General features: G+C 64.3%; 2 protein-coding genes across 5 annotated transcripts; one reads left to right on the top strand and one right to left on the bottom strand.

The window, feature by feature from the left end:
- Positions 1 to 857: 857 nt before the first annotated feature.
- Positions 858 to 7,072, bottom strand: CD164L2 (CD164 molecule like 2). 4 transcript variants are annotated; one of them, XM_054802089.1, is made up of 6 exons: positions 6,644 to 6,924; positions 4,817 to 4,921; positions 4,117 to 4,194; positions 3,841 to 3,906; positions 2,989 to 3,154; positions 858 to 1,413 (listed from the first exon to the last, which is right to left on the bottom strand). In XM_054802089.1, exons 1-6 carry the CDS (start codon positions 6,726 to 6,728, stop codon positions 1,407 to 1,409), a joined length of 507 nt encoding a protein of 168 aa, XP_054658064.1. In that variant the 5' UTR covers positions 6,729 to 6,924; the 3' UTR covers positions 858 to 1,406. The 4 variants fall into 4 exon arrangements, with proteins under 4 accessions (XP_054658064.1, XP_054658062.1, XP_054658061.1 ...); XM_054802087.1 differs by having other exon boundaries at positions 3,841 to 3,909; positions 6,644 to 6,915; XM_054802086.1 differs by lacking the exon at positions 858 to 1,413 and adding an exon at positions 1,712 to 2,499 and having other exon boundaries at positions 6,644 to 7,072.
- Positions 7,073 to 8,925: 1,853 nt separating this feature from the next.
- Positions 8,926 to 10,647, top strand: GPR3 (G protein-coupled receptor 3). The gene is made up of 2 exons (XM_054802084.1): positions 8,926 to 8,996; positions 9,645 to 10,647. Exon 2 carries the CDS (start codon positions 9,661 to 9,663, stop codon positions 10,645 to 10,647), a length of 987 nt encoding a protein of 328 aa, XP_054658059.1. The 5' UTR covers positions 8,926 to 8,996; positions 9,645 to 9,660.
- The last annotated feature ends 6,499 nt before the right edge of the window (positions 10,648 to 17,146 follow it).

Raw genomic sequence — 17,146 nt, 5'->3', positions numbered from 1 at the left:
CAGGCAGAGAAGCCCCGCACAGGCAGACAAGCCCCGCACAGGCAGAGAAGCCCCGCACAGGCAGACAAGCCCCGCACAGGCAGACAAGCCCCGCACAGGCAGAGAAGCCCCGCACAGGCAGACAAGCCCCGCACAGGCAGACAAGCCCCGCACAGGCAGACAAACCCCGCACAGGCAGAGAAGCCGTCCCAGCCTTGTTCCCACGGCAGGGCTGGGCCAGCCCGGGGCAGGAAGGAGGAGCGGGGACACCGGGTGCCTGGGGACGGCGGGACACGGCGCCCTGCCTGCCCAGGCCTGCTGCTTGGCCCCAGCACCATTTCGGGGAAGGCAGAGCCGGGGCTGTGGCACACACCCTGCCCGCTCTCCTGCCTGCCACCGCGGGAAGGAACGCGTCCCTCCTCCCCATTGCCATCCCTGGGGCACCCAGCGTTAGCGGGGCTGGATGCGGCCGCAGAGGTTCCTACACTCATCGCAGCCGGGGTGCCCAGCCCAGTGAATCCCCCAATTCCTCCGGCCTCAGCCCACATCCCCCCCTGCCCGCTGCAGCCCCCGGGGCCAGGCAAGGGGATGTGCCCCATGGAGAGGGACACCACGGGGTGAGATCCCTGGGACAGGAGGCTACAATGTCCTGCCGCTTCAAGCTCCAGCATGGCATCACCCCTCCCCATACTGGTTCCCCTCCCCTGGTAACTGGGAGGACTGGGGTCACTCGAGACCACCCGCCAACACCAACCTGTGGGCAGGACGCAGCCACATCCCCAACTGCAGGTACAGGGTTTGCAACCAAAATTTCCCAGGGCAGGACCCACCGCTCGGGCTCTGGGGGTGATGGGTGACTACGACACGGACATCAGAAATAGGAGGAAAATCCTTTATTTGGTCGCTGTCCCCCCCTGCACCGGGTCAGGCTCTGCCCCGCGTGGGGCTGGGGGCTTGGCCACCCCGCTGCCAGCCGTGGCCATGTGTCCGCTGATGCCCTGGGTCCCCCAGGCTCCTGATAAGCATTTTGGGGCGGAGGGGGGAGAGCCCAAGGCTGGGATTCAGGGCTGGTGGGACCCCCACGCCCTGCTGCCCTCCTCTACCCTGCTCTTCACCACCCCAGGGAGTAGCCAGAGGTTGCAACTGTGGCCACACTGGGTGCAACCCCCCCCCCACCCCGGAGCATCCCAGCCACACTGGGAACACGGGGCAGGCCTGGGTGATGTGTCCCACCCTGGTCCCCCCCGCGATAGAGAGGGCAGTCTAGAGCAGAGCCACCTTTGCATAGTTGTGGTGTGGGCAGGGACCCTGTGGCCGGGGTGGGGACAGTCTGGCAGCGGGCAGGGACGCGGCAGCGCTGGCTTCTTCTCTGCCTTCCCCGGGGAGGACGAGGGCAGCATCTCCCCAGCCCCGGGCACGCAGCAGCCTCAGATCCTGGTGCAGCAGACAGAGAAGAGCGCGTAGCAGATAGGGCCCGGGTGGGTTTGCCCTGGGGGGGGGGGTGTCCAGCCCCCCACAACCCCCAGGGAGCAGGGGATGGGGGGGGGGGTGCCCAGTGCCCACCCCGCTGCACTGCAGGTGGCAATGCCATGGAGGAGGGTTGGCCCCCGCACCTGGGAATTGGGTGGGAACTATCACAGGGGAGGGATGGGGGGCACAGGCTTTCTGCAGCCATGCCCCACCCGCCCCGAACCCCCACCCCGGCTACACGAACCCCCCTGGACACAAGACAGACACCACCTCGCAGAGTTTAATTGGGGCAGCCCGAGCTACAAATCTCACCCCACAACACACAGCACGCATCCCCCTCCCCAAAACAACACACAGAAAGGGGGGGGGGGGAAGCTGGGGACCCCCCCCTGACACCCCTACAGCAACACAGAGGCACAGCAAAAGCACACAGTAAGGCCCTGGCTCTGCTCCTCCGGTGGGCACGGAGGGGCTGGGGGGGGGGGGGGCAGTGGCTGGGGGTGGTCGGAGCAGGGGGCTGGGGGCTCCAGCCAAAATGCAGAAGGGAAAAGCACCTGAGAGCCTGCCGGGGAAAGAGGGGATCCCAAGGCCCCCCCTCAGTGAGCCCCAAGGCGGTGGGGAGGCAATGGGGTAGGGGGTGCAGTGGGGGGATCAGGGGGTGCCCAGAGTGGGGAGGGGGGCTGCTGAGTGCTCTCTAACTGGGGGCAAACTGGGCCCTGCAGCTCTCGTCCTGATGAGGGTGCTGGGGGGGGGGGGCTGCACCCTGCTGCCACAGGGCTGGGGGGGTGCTGGGGCTGCACATCAGCTGCATCCCACCAGGGGCTGCGTGCACGAAAGGGGGGTGAGGGGGGACACCCCCTTCCCTTCCACCACTAACGACGCCCAGGAAAACAGCAAACCAGCCGGGAAACCCCCTTCATGCAAACCAGGAGAGAGGGACCACGCCATCCCCCCCCGGGGAGGGGCGAGAGAAGGGTCACGCTCGGGGGGTGCAGAGGGGCAGCCCCCTCCCCATCTCCGCCGGCACCCAGCACCTACTGGTTGTCCTCTCTGGCAGCGTGCAAGGAAAGAGAGACAAGGCACGGCCCCCCACGTTAGACACGGCGAGCCCCACGGCACCAGGCGAGGGAGAAGAACAACAACAGGCCCCCACATGGCTCAGCTCGGGGGGGGAGTGGATTTGGGGGCTCCGTGCTCCCCATGGGGCTCAGAGCCAGGATCCGGCCAGGCAGCAACAGACAGAGGAGGCGGCAGGACAGCCGGACACCGGCGAGGGGACAGGCACAGGGGGATGAGCCCCTCCATCTCCCAAATCCTCCCCGCGCTGGGCGAGGATGGACGGCACAAACAGCCACGGGAGACAACACTCAGCTGCGAGACAGGACACGGCCAGACGGGCCACGGAGCCCCACGCACCGGGGCGGAGCCCCACGCACCGGGGCTGACCCCCATTTTTGGCTTCAAGGGTGGACTTGGCCCAGGCGTGAGCTCGCACGGGCTCCCCCCCCTCCATCCCGGCCGGGGGCGCAGGAGCCTTACAGCGTTTGGTAGGTGCTGTCCTTCGACTTGATGAACTTGATGATGAAGAAGACCACGGCTTGGACGCTCAGCACCAGCACGATGCCGCCAATGAAGCTGGCCGTGTCAAAGCCGGGCGGGTGAAATTCGGGGCTGCCTGTCAACGGGGCGCTGGTGGTGGTGGTCCCTAATGGCAGGGGAAAACAGGGTGGGGGGGTTACGGGTGCTGTTGGCATCCCTGGGGTACTGATGTTCCTGTCAAGGAGAGGGGATTTGGGGTCCACGCAGACCCCAGCATCTGCACGGGGCTGGGATGTCCCCACTGACGGCAGATGCAGGGATGGGCTCGACCCCTTCCCATGCCAGAGCAGACAGCACCACGCGGGAGAGGAGCCAGCGGTGAAAGGATCCCAGTGGGATCAATAATTCAGAGGGCTCTGGGCTCCGGTTACTGCCGTAATTAGCCTGATGCTCTCCAGTTCCCGCTTCCTGGAAGAGGCTCCTTCTCCGCTCCCAGCCCCTGCTCCAACCCAGATGGAGACGGCACTTCCCAGCACGGATGGCAGCAGGGCTGGTTCTGAGGGGGGCTGCAGGGTGGTATGCAGCTCACAGCAACATTGCTCGGGGCCGGTGGGGGGGATGACAGGGACCGAGCTGTCACCCCAGGGATGGCACTGGCACCTCCTTGGGCACAGCTGGGGTTGAAGCTCCACGGATGCAACCCATGGGTGCAGGGTGGCTCTGCTCGTCCTTCCCAAGGGGATGCGAGACACGGAGGGAAGCGGCTTGTCCCATCCCACTGGCCACTGGCCCCTGGGGCACCCGGACCCCCCACCCCATCCCACCACCTCCCACCCCCCCAGACCCGCTCACTTGGGGAATGCGTCGCCGGCTCCTTGCTATGGGACTGCGGAGGCTCTTCGGTGGGGGACTTCAGCGCTGCTGGAGGCAGTGACAGAGGCAAGGGGGGAAAAAGGGTTGTCAAGGGACATCACCATGCACCCCCTACCCCATGTCCCTGTCCCGGGGGCGGGATTTCATCCCCACGGCCCCAGCACCCACGGCAGCACCTCCATCCCAAAGGCTGCTAGGTCTGGGGGGGCTGTTGGGGTCCGGGGGAGACCTGCTGTCACGGGGGAACAGGGTTACCTCGACACAGGGTGCTGGTGTTGTAGAGTGCACAGGTCTCCCGCGCTGCCGCCCCTCTCTGCACGCAGCTCCCTGTCTCTGCAGGAAGAGGGAGCAGGGTTTTCCCAAGGCACCCCCTGGCAAACCAGCCCGTGGGGGCACCCAACACATCCGATGGCATTTGGGCCCAGGGCTGCCCTGGGCACCCGAGAGTTTGGGATGGCGAGGACTCGTTCCCAGGGGTGGGCATCAATCTGAGGGGCTGCAAGCTGGGGCTCGCATAGCAGCACAACAGAGAAGAGCCCCAAACAAGGGCTTTATAAAGAGCCGGCTTTGTGCCACCTCCATCGCTTGGTGCTGCTCCATCCGCACCTCCACGGAGGGGGAAGTGGAGGGTTCCTGGCGTTACCCCAAACCCAACGTGGCTGGGAGCAGCACACACCGAAATCCCACACCCTTGCCCACTGGGCTGGCACGGATCCCCTGCCTCCCCCCGGGATGGGTCGGGTGAGACAGACTTTGACCACGGAAAGCAGCTGGGACCAAGCACCCAAGGGTGCTGAGCTTCTGGCACCATCCCGGCACGGTCCCAGCCCTGCAGCAGGTCAGAGGTGTGGGATAACCCCTGGCTGTGCGCACCAGGGGCTGTGGGAGCCCCTCACTCTCCCCCTACATGGCTGATTCCTCTCCAGGTTTGGTGCTGCCCTGCCGACCCCCTCACCTGGCTCCTCGGGGTTCCCACAGCCCACCCAGACGCAGCCGGTGGCATTGTGCAAGGTGGTGCTGGCCGTGCATGTCTCGCAGGACCTCAGCTCGCTGCAGTCTCCTGCCAAATCCAGGGGAAAGGGGTGAGGTCTGAGTCAGCATCCGTCCCCCCGGCAGTGGGGTCAGGGCTGGACCCTTTGCTCCATGGAGGAGGATTTCTCACGGTGCAGCAGGAGGGATGAAGGCGCCTCGTGCAGCACCAAACCCACTAACAGACCCGTCCCGGCAGGATACAGGTGTGTTTGTAGCATCACCAGCTCTCCAGAGAGGGGACATCCCGCACCCCACAGCTCCCAGCACCCACGGGACATCCTGCACCCCACAGCTCCCAGCACCCACGGTCACCCGGGACACGCAGGGCTCACCCCATCACCTACAGCAGGCCACAGCGCAGGGCAACCCCTCCCCAGCCCTGGATCTCTTGGTGGAGATTTAAAAGAGACAACGCAGCAGCACCAGCGCAGCTGCTCCCAGCAGCCCGGTCGGGGTTATTTAAGCAGCATCACCCCTCTGCCCCCCCAGACCATCCTACAGGACCCCCCGCTCCCCATCGTCCCAGCAATGGCGATGAGTCACTTGGGCGTTCGCGGAGCTGCTCTGCCGTGAGCTCTTCCCCCCCACACATGCTCATCATTAATTTACAGCGATGACTGTCAGCAAGGGAGGCTGCAAGGGGGAGCCGCGGCCAGGCCCTGCCTGCACCTCCCTGCGTCCCACGCCCGTGTTTGCACCATCCCGGGAAAGAGCTGGGAACCATTGCCCACCCTGGACACGTTTCCAGGCTCTCATGGGACAAACAACCGCCCCCAGAGCTCGCAGGAGGGTGCTGGGGGCTGGCACCCCCCCCCCCCCCAGCTTTTAGGGTCCACCTAGCTACCTGGGCTATGCCGACCTGATAAAAGAGGCCCTTTCCTTCTCCCACTTCCCCCCACAGCAAAAGCAAAGGGGGCAACTGGTGGCGTAAGGCGTGAAGTGGGATGCTGCGGCCCCATTGCCATGGCTACGGCGTGGTGGGCACGCCACCGGGCCCCCCCTTCCAGCGTTTAGAGACCTGCCGGGAACCAATGGGAAAGTAGGACTTTGTTCGCAAGGGTTTCAGGCAGGTTTATAATTTAAGTTATTTTTATCGCGGCAGGCACAGGAACAGACGTTTGAGCCCAACATTGTCAACTCCCGCTCCTGCCGTCAGGTGTGGGGAAGGAGAGGGAAATGAAGGGGGGGCTGAGGGCAGCCCCATCCCGATGGGAGCTCTGGGAACACGAGTGGGTCCTGGTGGGACAAGTCAGGGTGGAAATGTCTCCCGTGAGCAGCAGGGGGATGGGAGAAGGGGAGCAGGAGCAAGTCTGGGGTTTGCATAATTGATGCCCGGAGTTGCAGGCACCCCGGGCGGGAGGATGACGGCTCCGCTACCCGCTCCCCCACCACAGAAACTGCCACGAACCACGATATCCCCCCGCTCTGCTCTTCGGAGAGGAGGCTAGACCCTGCACCTCGTCTGTCCCACAGCGGCCCAGGACACCCCTCCCGGCCCTGGGGGTCCCAGCCCGGGGCTGGGAGCAGGAGCAGGGTCCCCCCCGCCTCCTCCCAAACCGGGGCCAGCCAAGGGAACGGGGATCTCCCGACCCCATCACAGGTGAGGAAGTCCCGTGGGGGCCGGGTGCGAGGGGAACCCCCGAGACAAAAGAACCCCCCCAAAAAAGTTCAGCTGCCCCAAAGCTGCAAACTCCCCTCGCCTCCCCCCCCGCCCCGACCCCGGGCGCCCCCCTCCCTTGCTCCCCCGTACCTGCGCGGGTGGGTGCGGGCCCCTGCGCGCACAGCAGCACACAGAGCAGCGCACAGCGCAGCGCCCCGGCGCACGGCGGGGCCATGGCCCGGGCCGGTTATGCTCGGTTTAGCCAGGCTCGGCTCAGCTCGGCTTAGCCCGGCTTGGCTCGGCCCGATCCCAGCGGGAGGTGTCGGCTGCGGCGCCGCGGAGCTCCCGGGAGAGCGGAGCGGAGCCGCGGGCACATGCGCGCCCGCGGGAGGCGGCCCCGGAGGCGGCAGGGGGGCGGGTAGGGGCGGCCCCGCCTCGTCCAGCTCCGCCCCGGGGGGTCCGGCCCATGGGGGGGCCCCGCTCCGCAGGTGCATCACCCCACACACACCTCGCCGCCTGCACGCTGCCGTGGCCGTGGGAAAAGCGGGGTTGTCCCGGTCTCGGGGGGCTCCGGAGGGCCGGGAGCTGCACCCCCAGCGCCCACTGCACACGCGGCACCCGCTGCGTACACTGCGCACTGCCTGTGCACTGCACGCTCTGTATACACTGCACACACTGCACACACTGCACACACTGCACACTGCCTGTGCACTGCACGCCCTGCACACACTGCACACACTGCACACACTGCACACACTGCACACACTGCGCACTGCCTGTGCACTGCACGCCCTGCATACACTGCACACACTGCACACACTGCATACACTGCACACTGCCTGTGCACTGCACGCCCTGCACACACTGCACACACTGCACACACTGCACACACTGCACACACTGCACACTGCCTGTGCACTGCACGCCCTGCATACACTGCACACACTGCACACACTGCATACACTGCGCACTGCCTGTGCACTGCACGCCCTGCATACACTGCACACACTGCACACACTGCACACACTGCACACTGCCTGTGCACTGCACGCCCTGCATACACTGCACACACTGCACACACTGCACACACTGCACACACTGCGCACTGCCTGTGCACTGCACGCCCTGCATACACTGCACACACTGCACACACTGCGTACACTGCGTACACCGCACACTGCACACACTGCACTCACCGCACACTGCCTGTGCACTGCACACGCACCGCACTCTCGCCCCGCGCTGCACACGCACCGCACAGCCGCTCCGTCCCCAGCCCCCGCCACCCCCCAGCCCCGTGCCCGGGGCACCGTCACCCTCCCCGGGGCTGCGGCGGGTCCCTCCGCCCGTCACGGCCCCTCCCGGGACCCGGGGCCGCGCCGTCGAGGAGGCGTTCAGCACCGCGAACAGCTCCCGCCGGGCCGGGCCGGGCCGAGCCGAAGCCAGCCGAAGCGGGCCGGGCCGAAGCGAGCCGAGCCGAGCCGAGCCGGGTCGAGCCCTCCTGGCCCCTGTCCGTGCTCCGAGGCGGCGGCTGCAGCTGCACCGGGGGCTCCCGCCCGCCGCGGAGTCCCGCAGCGCCGCAGCCCGGCCCGGGCACCCCGGGACCCACCACGCTTTGGCAGCGGGGCCGGAACTGGCCCAACGCGCCCCCCCGCCCCCGGCGGGGACAGGTTACCGGGAAAGGCCTGAAATGCACCGGGCTTCGAGGGAACCGGCGCGGGGGAGAGTCCCGGCAGGTCCCGGGGGTGCGCACGCTTTCTCCCTCCTCCTCCTCCTCCTCCCCCCCCCCCCCCCGGGGAGGAGGGCTCCCTGCCAGCCGCCCTTCCCGCAGCTCCCCCCCCACCCCCAGGCCGGGCCGGGCCAGGCCTTCCCGGTTCTCCCGGCGATGAATTATTCAGGCCCGCGTGGGAAAGCCGGGCCGGGGGGACCCGCTGGGGAGGCGGAGGGGGGCTACGCACCCCGGGCTGTGCGGGGGAGAACCCAGCGTCGCCTCCCCCATTCCCCCTGGGCCCCCCCCTCCACACCCCACGCCCAGCGTGCAAAGCGGAGCCCCCAAATCTCTGCAACGGGGGCGGGAGCCGGCGCTCCCCTCCTCTGCAGCACGGCCCTGCAAGGGCTTTGTAAGGACGTGCCGAGGGGGTCCTGGGCCGGGGGGGGGCGGGGGGTCCCGGGGGCGGCGTGGGCCGGGGGGGCGGGGGGGGGGGCGGCTGTTTTTTATGAATGGGCTGCTCCATCCCCAGCGCGATTACTATGCGGCGCGCGCGCGCCCGCGCTGCCTCGCGGGGCGCTGATTGGCTCCGGCGCGCCATTGACGTCACAGCGGTGAGAACGGGGCTGGGGGGGGTGTGATGGTGGTGAGTCACCCCCCCCCACATCATCATCCCCCCTCCCCCCCCCCCCCCCCCGCCGGGGCTCGGTCACTATAACTCGGCGGCGCCCATGGCAGCGGGCCCCCAGCCGGGGAGCCCAGCGCAGCCCGGGCCGCGGCCGAGCATCGCGGCAGGTGAGTGCCTGGCACCGGGGGGGGGGGGCACCGGGAAGGGGCGGGGGGGGTGTGAGTCCGCTTCGGGGGGCCAAAGTGGAAGGGTTCTGCTGGGAAGGGGGTGAGGGACAGCTGTGCTGTCTGGCCCCGGGAGGGGTTGACACCCCACCTCCCCAAGGCAAGGGGGGATCCCCCCGGTTGGGGGGTGCATGGCGGGGCCGGGTCGGCGCCCTTCCCCGCCAGGGTGCCGGTCCCGGGGGAACAGGGTCCCCGGGATTCCCTAAGTGTTGCCCCGAAGCCCTGGGGGGGGGGGGTGTGGTGGTCCTGCCCCCCTGTATTTCTCCACCAAAATCATGCAGTGCACAAACCCCAGCCAGCAGCCAAGGCAGGCAGGAGCCAGCTGAGCGGGGGTTCCCCCCCCTCCCCCCCCCGCCGCCTTTATTCACATATTTCTTTTTCTTTGCTTGCAAAAGAATTAAAACCAAACCACCTTCTCCAGAAAAATCCCCTCGGAGCAAACAGCGAGCAGCCACTCTGCCCCCCTCCCGGAAACAACTTTCAGGGGGAGGCAGGACCATCCCTGGCTGGGGGGCACGGGGAGAGCTCAAGTGAGTCCCCACTGAGGGCAGCGGGTGCTGAGGGGGCTGCTCTTGCTTTTGGCTCCGGCAGGTCAGCCTCCACCAGCATGATGGAGGACGGGCCCCCCAACTCCAGTGAAGGCCAGCAAGGCTGGTTCGCAGCCAGGAACGGCAGCGTCAGCTCCTTGGACCTGAAGTCTGTGGTGCAACCCCTTGCCTTGAACCCATGGGACGTTGTCCTCTGCATCTCCGGGACCATTATTTCCTGCGAGAACGCCATTGTAGTGGTGGTCATCTTCTACACCCCAGCTTTCCGGGCTCCCATGTTTCTCCTCATTGGCAGCTTGGCCACAGCTGATCTCCTGGCTGGTTTGGGGTTGATTTTGCATTTTGCCTTTGTCTACTTCATCCCGTCGGAGGCGGTCAGCCTGCTGACAGTGGGGCTCCTGGTCACCTCCTTCACGGCCAGCGTCAGCAGCTTGCTGACCATCACCATCGACCGCTACTTGTCCCTCTACAATGCCCTGACCTACTACTCGGAGAGGACGGTCACCAGGACTTACATCATGTTGATCCTCACCTGGGGAGCATCCATCTGCTACGGGCTCCTGCCCATCATGGGCTGGAACTGCCTGAAGGAGCCCTCTGCCTGCAGCATCGTCAAGCCCCTGACGAAGAACCACCTCATCATCCTCTCCGTCTCCTTCTTCATGGTCTTTGCGGTAATGCTCCAGCTCTACGTGCAGATCTGTAAGATCGTCTGCCGGCACGCCCACCAGATCGCCGTCCAGAGACATTTCCTGGCCAGTTCCCACTACGTCACCACCCGAAAAGGCATTGCCACCTTGGCCGTCATCCTGGGCACCTTCGCTTCGTGCTGGCTGCCCTTCGCCATTTACTGTCTCCTGGGGGATTACAGCTACCCGGCCCTCTACACCTACATCACCCTCCTTCCCGCCACCTACAACTCCATGATCAACCCCGTCATTTACGCCTTCAGGAACCAGGAGATCCAGAAAGTGCTGTGGACCGTGTGCTGCGGGTGCTTTTCCCCCACCATGCCTTTCCGCTCCCGCTCCCCCAGTGACGTCTGACGCGTCCTCCCTCCCCAGCCTCTCTGCACCTTTCACTTACTGATTGCGGTTGGGGGATTTTCCTTTTTTTTTGTGGTTGGCTTCCCCCCCCCCCCCCGGTCGTTTTTTCATTCCCAAAGCCACATCGCAGGAGGTCTCAGAATCAAGCAGCTATTCCCAGCCCCGTCCTTTTGGGCACAACCCCTTCTCTTCCTCTATTTTTCCACTTTTTGAATTTACAGTAGAGAAAAACATATTTTTTAACCATAATATAATCTATATTTATGTGTGCGCGGGGGGGGGGGAAGATCCTCATATTTTCTTTAAAACTATTTATGATGCTTTATTTTTTTAAGGGAGGGTGATACCGGGAACGTTTGCTCCCCTCTTGCTTTTTTTACAGCCTCATTATTTACCTCAGATAATTAAAATATATTTTGTACATTTGGGGAAGGAGGGGGGGGGGAACTTGCTTGCTGGAGGAGGAGGGACTCAAACCCACCCCCTTCTCCCAGCCGTCCATCCATTTATTTATTATTTTTTTAATTATTATTTAATGTGATTTTAATGCCTCCCTCCCACCGGCGCAGCGCTGGGGCTTGCTGCCCTCTAGTGCTCGCTGCCTTCAGGCAGAGGGTGCTGCTGGAGGCTCTGCACCCCCAAACCGAGCGGCTTTGGGGTCCCTTGGGTGCTGCACCCAGGGTGTGCCCCCCCCCCCCCCGCCAAAGTCTTTCTTTGCACTGGGACTGGATTTGCACATTTTTGGGGGGGTGGGTGTGATGGATGTGAAGAGGCCCCTTGGGAAGGGGACCCCTTGGTGGGGCTGGGGGGGGGGGGGGGCTGCTTCTTGTTTACACCCACGGGGAGGGGAATAAAAGTAATTTGTGATACGAGGTGCGGCTGTTTGATGCTGGGGAGCGGCTGGGTTGGGATGGTGGCTCCCGCGGTGGTGGTGGTGGGGAGCAGGTTCAGGGTCCCCGTGCCGTTGCCCCGAGTCCAGGCAGAGCCTTCTCCCCGCTCCCCTTCCCCGTGCCCGGTTAAGAAATCCCAAGCGACAGCACAGCCCCCACCCATCACATCCTGTTAGCAGGAGTCGGCCCCCGGGGAGCAGCACCAAAGGCCCTGGCCATCCTCATCCTCACAGCGGTCCAGCGCCCCGCAGGCAGAGGGGCTGCATCCAGCCTTGTGCTGTTATTGCTGCCTCCAGTACAGCAAAATCCCAGGCAGCTGCCTGCACCCTGGCCCCTCTCCTGGCACAGGAGGGCTCGGGGCTCTGCTCAGGACCCCCGCACCAAGGTGCCTGTGCCGCTCAAATAGCATCAGGGATGCCCATTGTTGCTGCCCACGCTGTTTGCACGCAGCGCTCGTCACAGGGAAGGCAGGGTTAACGATGGCGAAGCTAATTAGGGCAGCTCATCCCCTCTGGTAGCAGGGCTCTGGTGCCCCAAGAGCCCCCCGTGCCCCTGCCCAGCCCCGGTCAGGGAGCAGCAGGTTTCTTACAGGCATTTGTGCATCCGCAGACGCGCCGGGATGTGGCAGAGCCCAGGGCTGAAGAGCAGCCGGAGCCCGGCTGGGTGCTGCGGCGCGGGCGGTGCAGGATGCGTGCCGGCCCCGGAGGCTTGGCTTCACCTTGAGCTCGGGGACCTGGTGGCAGCCCAGAGGGTTGGTGCTGTTTATTGCAAAGGAAATAAAGATTTCCTGCCGCTTCCCGGCCGAGCTGAGCGCTGGAAAGGAGTTACGGCAGCAAACGTCGAGGGGAGATGGAGCTGGGAGGAGGCTGAAGGACCCGCAGACCAACATCTCCTGCTCTCTGGGGGCTGGGCTCAGTGAATTTGGGGCTCCCCTTGTCCCTTCTAAGGTTAAGCCGGGAGAAAGGAGCAAAGCTCAGGGGTTAGAGACACCCGTCGTGCCCTGGGGTGAGCTGAAGACCCTCCACTCCGAGCCCACCTCCCCCAGCAGTGATAAACCCTGTAATCCCCAGCCCTGCTTTATTCCCAGGCGCTTTAAACCTGGTTCTTCTCACGGCAACATCGTGCGGCAGCTTAAATAGCTTCTCTCTCCCTCGTGCTTACCCTGCTGATGGCTTCAGAGGGAGCAGCCGCTTTCCTTCTCCATGGTGGGCAAGCCCTGCCGGTCCCTCCTGCTCCATGGGGTCCCTGTCACCTCCCTGGGGACAGGGTGACAGCCCAGGGTTTGCTGCAGGGTGGGCACGTGGGATAAGGGCAGCACCACGCAGGTCTGCTGGGACCCCTCTCGGGGTGGGCACAGGGCTGTGCCGGAGCTGATGGGCTTCCCAAGGTCACCTCGGGGGGATTCACGGGGGTCAGGAGCTGGGGGCAAGGCCACAGCGACAGCCCAGCACCATACCCCACCGCGACCCAGCCGCATTGCACCACGTCAGGCCAGAGGGCTGCCTGTCCCCAGCTCCCTACCCCGGCTGACAGTTTGGGGAGCCCTCGTACCCACCGCCATGGGTCCCCTGAGAATGTCACCCCCCTCGCAGCCCCCTCCCCTGCTGCCACCAGGCACCATGGTGGCTGGTGATCAGCGCATGGCTGCCCTGCGTGCCGTGTCCTGGCTGGGAAAGGTGCCTTTTGGCTCCTTACCTGTGTCCGATCCCCTCCTGCCGGGATGGATGAGGAAAGCCGAGGCGGAACGCGGGGCTGGCTGCTCTCCTGGCACACCAGCCAGCGAGTCCGGAGTCCTTCCAGGCTGCTCCAGACCTTCAGGGGACAGAGCAGGCGGCACAGAGAGGGGAGATAAACAGCCCGCAGCAGGGCCCAGCCTGCTCCCTTTTTTGGTGGAGAAAGATGCAGAAAGCGGAGGTATAAAAAATAGTCAAATCCATCTGAGAAGATGCCGGAGTGCCGAGCAGCCACCCCCACGCCGCCAATGTGCGGGAGAGGCTGGGGGGGACCGAGGGCCCAGCTTTGGGGTTAAAATACAAGCCAAGAGGCTGTGAGCAAGATAAAGGGGTGGTCACACCATGGCCCCAGCTGTGCACGCACATCTGGCAGGCCCAGCCCTCCCCAGGCACCCCCTGCCCAGCACCACGGCTCCCAGCAGATGCTGTAAACCACAGGCAGCCTCTTGCCTTCAAACCCTGCCTGTGCCGCAGCGCGGGCATGGGGCTCGGGGCAGGGTTTGCTCCCCTTCCCTGCTGTGGGCAGCCCCCGTCCCGTTGGCAGCAACGGAGCTCGGCTCCGGCTCCAAGCGCCTGCCCTTTGCCACCTCGCCGAGAGCAGCGATGCCAGGCAAGAGCGCTGGCAGTAACCACGGCAAAGCCAGGCGAGAGCCCTCCCTCCCCTCGCCCTGGTGCCGAAAACACCGGGGCTTTGCCAGATGGGAGGACAGAGGGAGGTCGCTGCTACCCTAAAAACCTCCCGCCAGCACCCTGAACCCCGACTGACCTGCCTGGGGCAGAGCCGAGAGCTGCCTGTTGCCCACGCTGCCTCCTGGGGATGGGTCTCTGCTCCCAGTGATTTACCGGGGTGCTGCGATGGGCGCGTGCCGGCAGGGAGCACAAGCCCCGACATCCCCCCTGCAACCACCGCAGGCGGCCGGGCTGGGAACAGCGGGCCATGGGGAGGGCTGAGCCGCTCTGGTTATTGGCCTGGGTTAGACTTCAATGAGAAACCTCAGCCCTGGCTTGGGGGATTTTGTTTCCTTGGAAGCAGGAGCAGGCAGGAAATGAAGAAAACGCGGCCCTGCTCTTAAGTGTTTTACCAAATGCCGAAGGCAGCGGGAGGCATTTCCCGGTGCGGCTCAGCCTGCGGAGCATCGTTCCCGGCCACCACCAGAGCCGTGGCTCCGGGAGACATGGGCCAGCACTTCCCGGGGGGGAGAGCCGGTCCGAAAGCACTGCTCAGGGTGGGAGACAGCAAACAGCAGGGGGGAAAGAGGTCGGTGTCTAGCACCCAGCAGCCTCCCATTTTATCCCTGCAGCAACATCCGCTGCAGAAGGCAGCTTCATGCCCCGAGCCCTCGGCTGCCTGGCCCGGGGTGCAGGCACCCAGGGGCGGCAGCACCCTCTGCTCCCCAGCAGCGGCTCGCAGGGGAGCGAGCTCCCACGCTGGCTCAGGGCTGGGGCTTTGTCTAACTCAGCCCGGCCTGGAGACCGCGATGGGGAGTGTCGTTTGGCCCCGGCCGCAGCCCCAGCTCCGCACCGGCTGCCTTAAGCCCTCCACACGCAGGCACTGGCCTTTGCGGGAGCGGATGAGCCCAGCGCAGAGCTGCTGCCCTGCCAGACTGCAGAAACTTGAGCTCCAAATACATAATTCCTCTGGCACCCTGTGGTTATTTGTGAGCTGCTGTGAGCAGATGGAAGAGTTACAGATAAAGCCATCCGCAGCACGGGAGCCGATTGCCTTCCCCACACAACCGCGTAGGCAACAGCAAAGGCAGGGAGGAGGAAAGAAGGGAAAAAAAAAAAAAAAAAAGGCAGAAAGAGAGCGAGAGAGAAGGAGTCAGCCATTTCTACAGGGGCTGAGCTGCCATCTCAGCACACCTACGTGCAAGAAATGGGGACTCTCTGCTGGCAGCGGGCCCTTCCCGGGGAGTTGGAAGAGGGTAATGCTCTCCCACCACCCATGGCTGCTTGGCTAACGAAGGCAGCGCGAGTCGGGGGTGACATTGGCAAGGCAGAGCGCTGCCACACACTGGGAGAGCAGGCTGTTAACGCTGATCGGAGCTGGCAGCGCCTGCACTCGCTTTGGTCCCAGAGGGGGAATTAAGGGAGAGAAGCTGACGTCAGTGGTGGAAAGGACACGCAGCCCACTCGTCCAAGGCAGCCGGCAGCATCTTCTGGGTGTTGCTAACACCACCTTGAAGGAGAAAATTAAATAGGTCTTTGGAGACGCGGGCTCCTGTGAAGCCGGAGACCGGCCAGCTGTGATCCGGTGCCGAGCCCCATGGAAGAGACAGACAGGCAAACACATCAAAGGCTGGGGCCAAGGCCAGAGCGCCAAGGCACAGCAGAGCCCCAGAGACCCCCCCGGCTGCAGCAGCTCCATCCGAAACCACTGCTCACCAAGAGGGCTCGGGCTCCGAGGGCACACGATTCATCTCACTGCGGGGCTTCTCCTCCCTGCACCGAGCTAAGCCCCGAGCCGGGGAGCAGCGGTGGAGGCTCCTCGGTCGCCAGGAGCTCTCCCCGGCTCGTGGGTTGCTTGCAGAAGCGGAGGGCGAAGCATGGGGTGCTGTGATCGCCTCGCTGGGGGGGGGGGGCTACCTGGGAAGGCAGATCTGGGACTGAGATTTCCCTGTCTTTTAGTGGGATAAACCAGCACTCCAAAGATGACTTCCACGGGCTGGTACCCCAAAAGCACAGGGCTATGTGCTAGTGTGTACCCCCAAAAAAAGCTGCACCCATCCAGACAAGGGAACTGGGGTGCTGGCTGCTCCTCCCAGATTCGAGCCAGGAGCTGGGACACGCAGCACCAGGGAGTGTGGAAGCCCAAGAGATCCCTCCTTCCCCTGCCCTTCCTGCCCCAGCACGACTAAAGGGCTTGCTTGTTCAGAAGCTGGCAAGGCCAATTAATCTAATGAGGTTTTGCAGCCAGGGACTATTGTCAGCCAAGAAAGGCACAGCGCTGCAGAGCGAGCGCACGGGTGTCTCCTAGAAGCCAAGGGAATTTGGCAGAGCAAAGCTCGCGGTAAATGCAGGGACGAGGAGCAGCAGGGACAGATCCTTTTGTTGCTCTCCACCGACCGGCAAGAAAATACACTCGCACACCAGGCTCACGTACCAAACCCAGACAAGGCACCTGAAAAAAGGGCCACGAGCCATCACTGCTGTGGCTGGGGCCAGGCAGATTAACTGCAGAAGGGACCTTGAGCCGCTAAAATGGAGGCCAAAAAAAAAAAAAAAGAAAAGAAAAAAGCAGAAGCAGCCCCCTCCCACCCCAGCTGCAGCAGCTCCGCTCTTGCAAGATGGAGCATGGGCTCATTTCGTATGGCAGGGAGCACACACGGGAGGCTGGTAGCTCCTCCTGGATAGCGCTTCCCTGGCGCCGTTACCCACCGCGGGCAGCACTAGCTACCACCATCGATAATCCTCAGCCCACCGTGACATGGCTGCGTTTCGGTACTGGATGGCGTCTGCAAGACAGCTCGGGACCCACTGGCTTTCTCCATCCCTCTGCCCAGGCTCCTGCGGACAGGATGCAGTCCGGGTGGCCTCGATAAAACACCAAATGCAGCCAGGCTCCCCAAATTACACGCCAGCAGCCCTGCGAGATGCGCTGCAGGACACTCCAGGTGTACAGACATGAGCCACTGACATGGCCCAGCACCTCCCCGTGCTCCTGGGCAGGAGAAGCCACACGCAGAGGAGTCACAGCAGCCCCTCTGCCCGGGACCAACCGCTTTCCATGTGTAAGGACCACACTGCGGCTCCCCACACATGCCCGGAGTAACACACGCAGGCACTGACTGGATAGAAAGGTTTTATCAAGTTTACAGTTTTTAAAAAAGGATCAAAAAAATTAATTTTTTTTACACGTACATTACAAAAAATTTT

This window comes from Grus americana, chromosome 23, assembly GCF_028858705.1.
Source record: "Grus americana isolate bGruAme1 chromosome 23, bGruAme1.mat, whole genome shotgun sequence".
In the NCBI taxonomy this organism is placed as follows: domain Eukaryota; kingdom Metazoa; phylum Chordata; class Aves; order Gruiformes; family Gruidae; genus Grus; species Grus americana.
Note: the sequence above shows the minus strand (reverse complement) of the source record. Positions and strands in the feature narration are given on the sequence as shown.

Bases quoted from the DNA above. Each gene is read 5' to 3' on its own strand.
- CD164L2 (XM_054802085.1), bottom strand. From the start codon at position 6,728: ATGGCCCCGCCGTGCGCCGGGGCGCTGCGCTGTGCGCTGCTCTGTGTG. The intron at 3,910-4,116 runs GTAACCCTGTTC...CACTGCCTCCAG, and splicing joins CACCAGCACCCTGTGTCGAG to CAGCGCTGAAGTCCCCCACC. The intron at 3,155-3,840 runs GTGAGCGGGTCT...CCCTGCCATTAG, and splicing joins GCCGGCGACGCATTCCCCAA to GGACCACCACCACCAGCGCC.
- GPR3 (XM_054802084.1), top strand. From the start codon at position 9,661: ATGATGGAGGACGGGCCCCCCAACTCCAGTGAAGGCCAGCAAGGCTGG.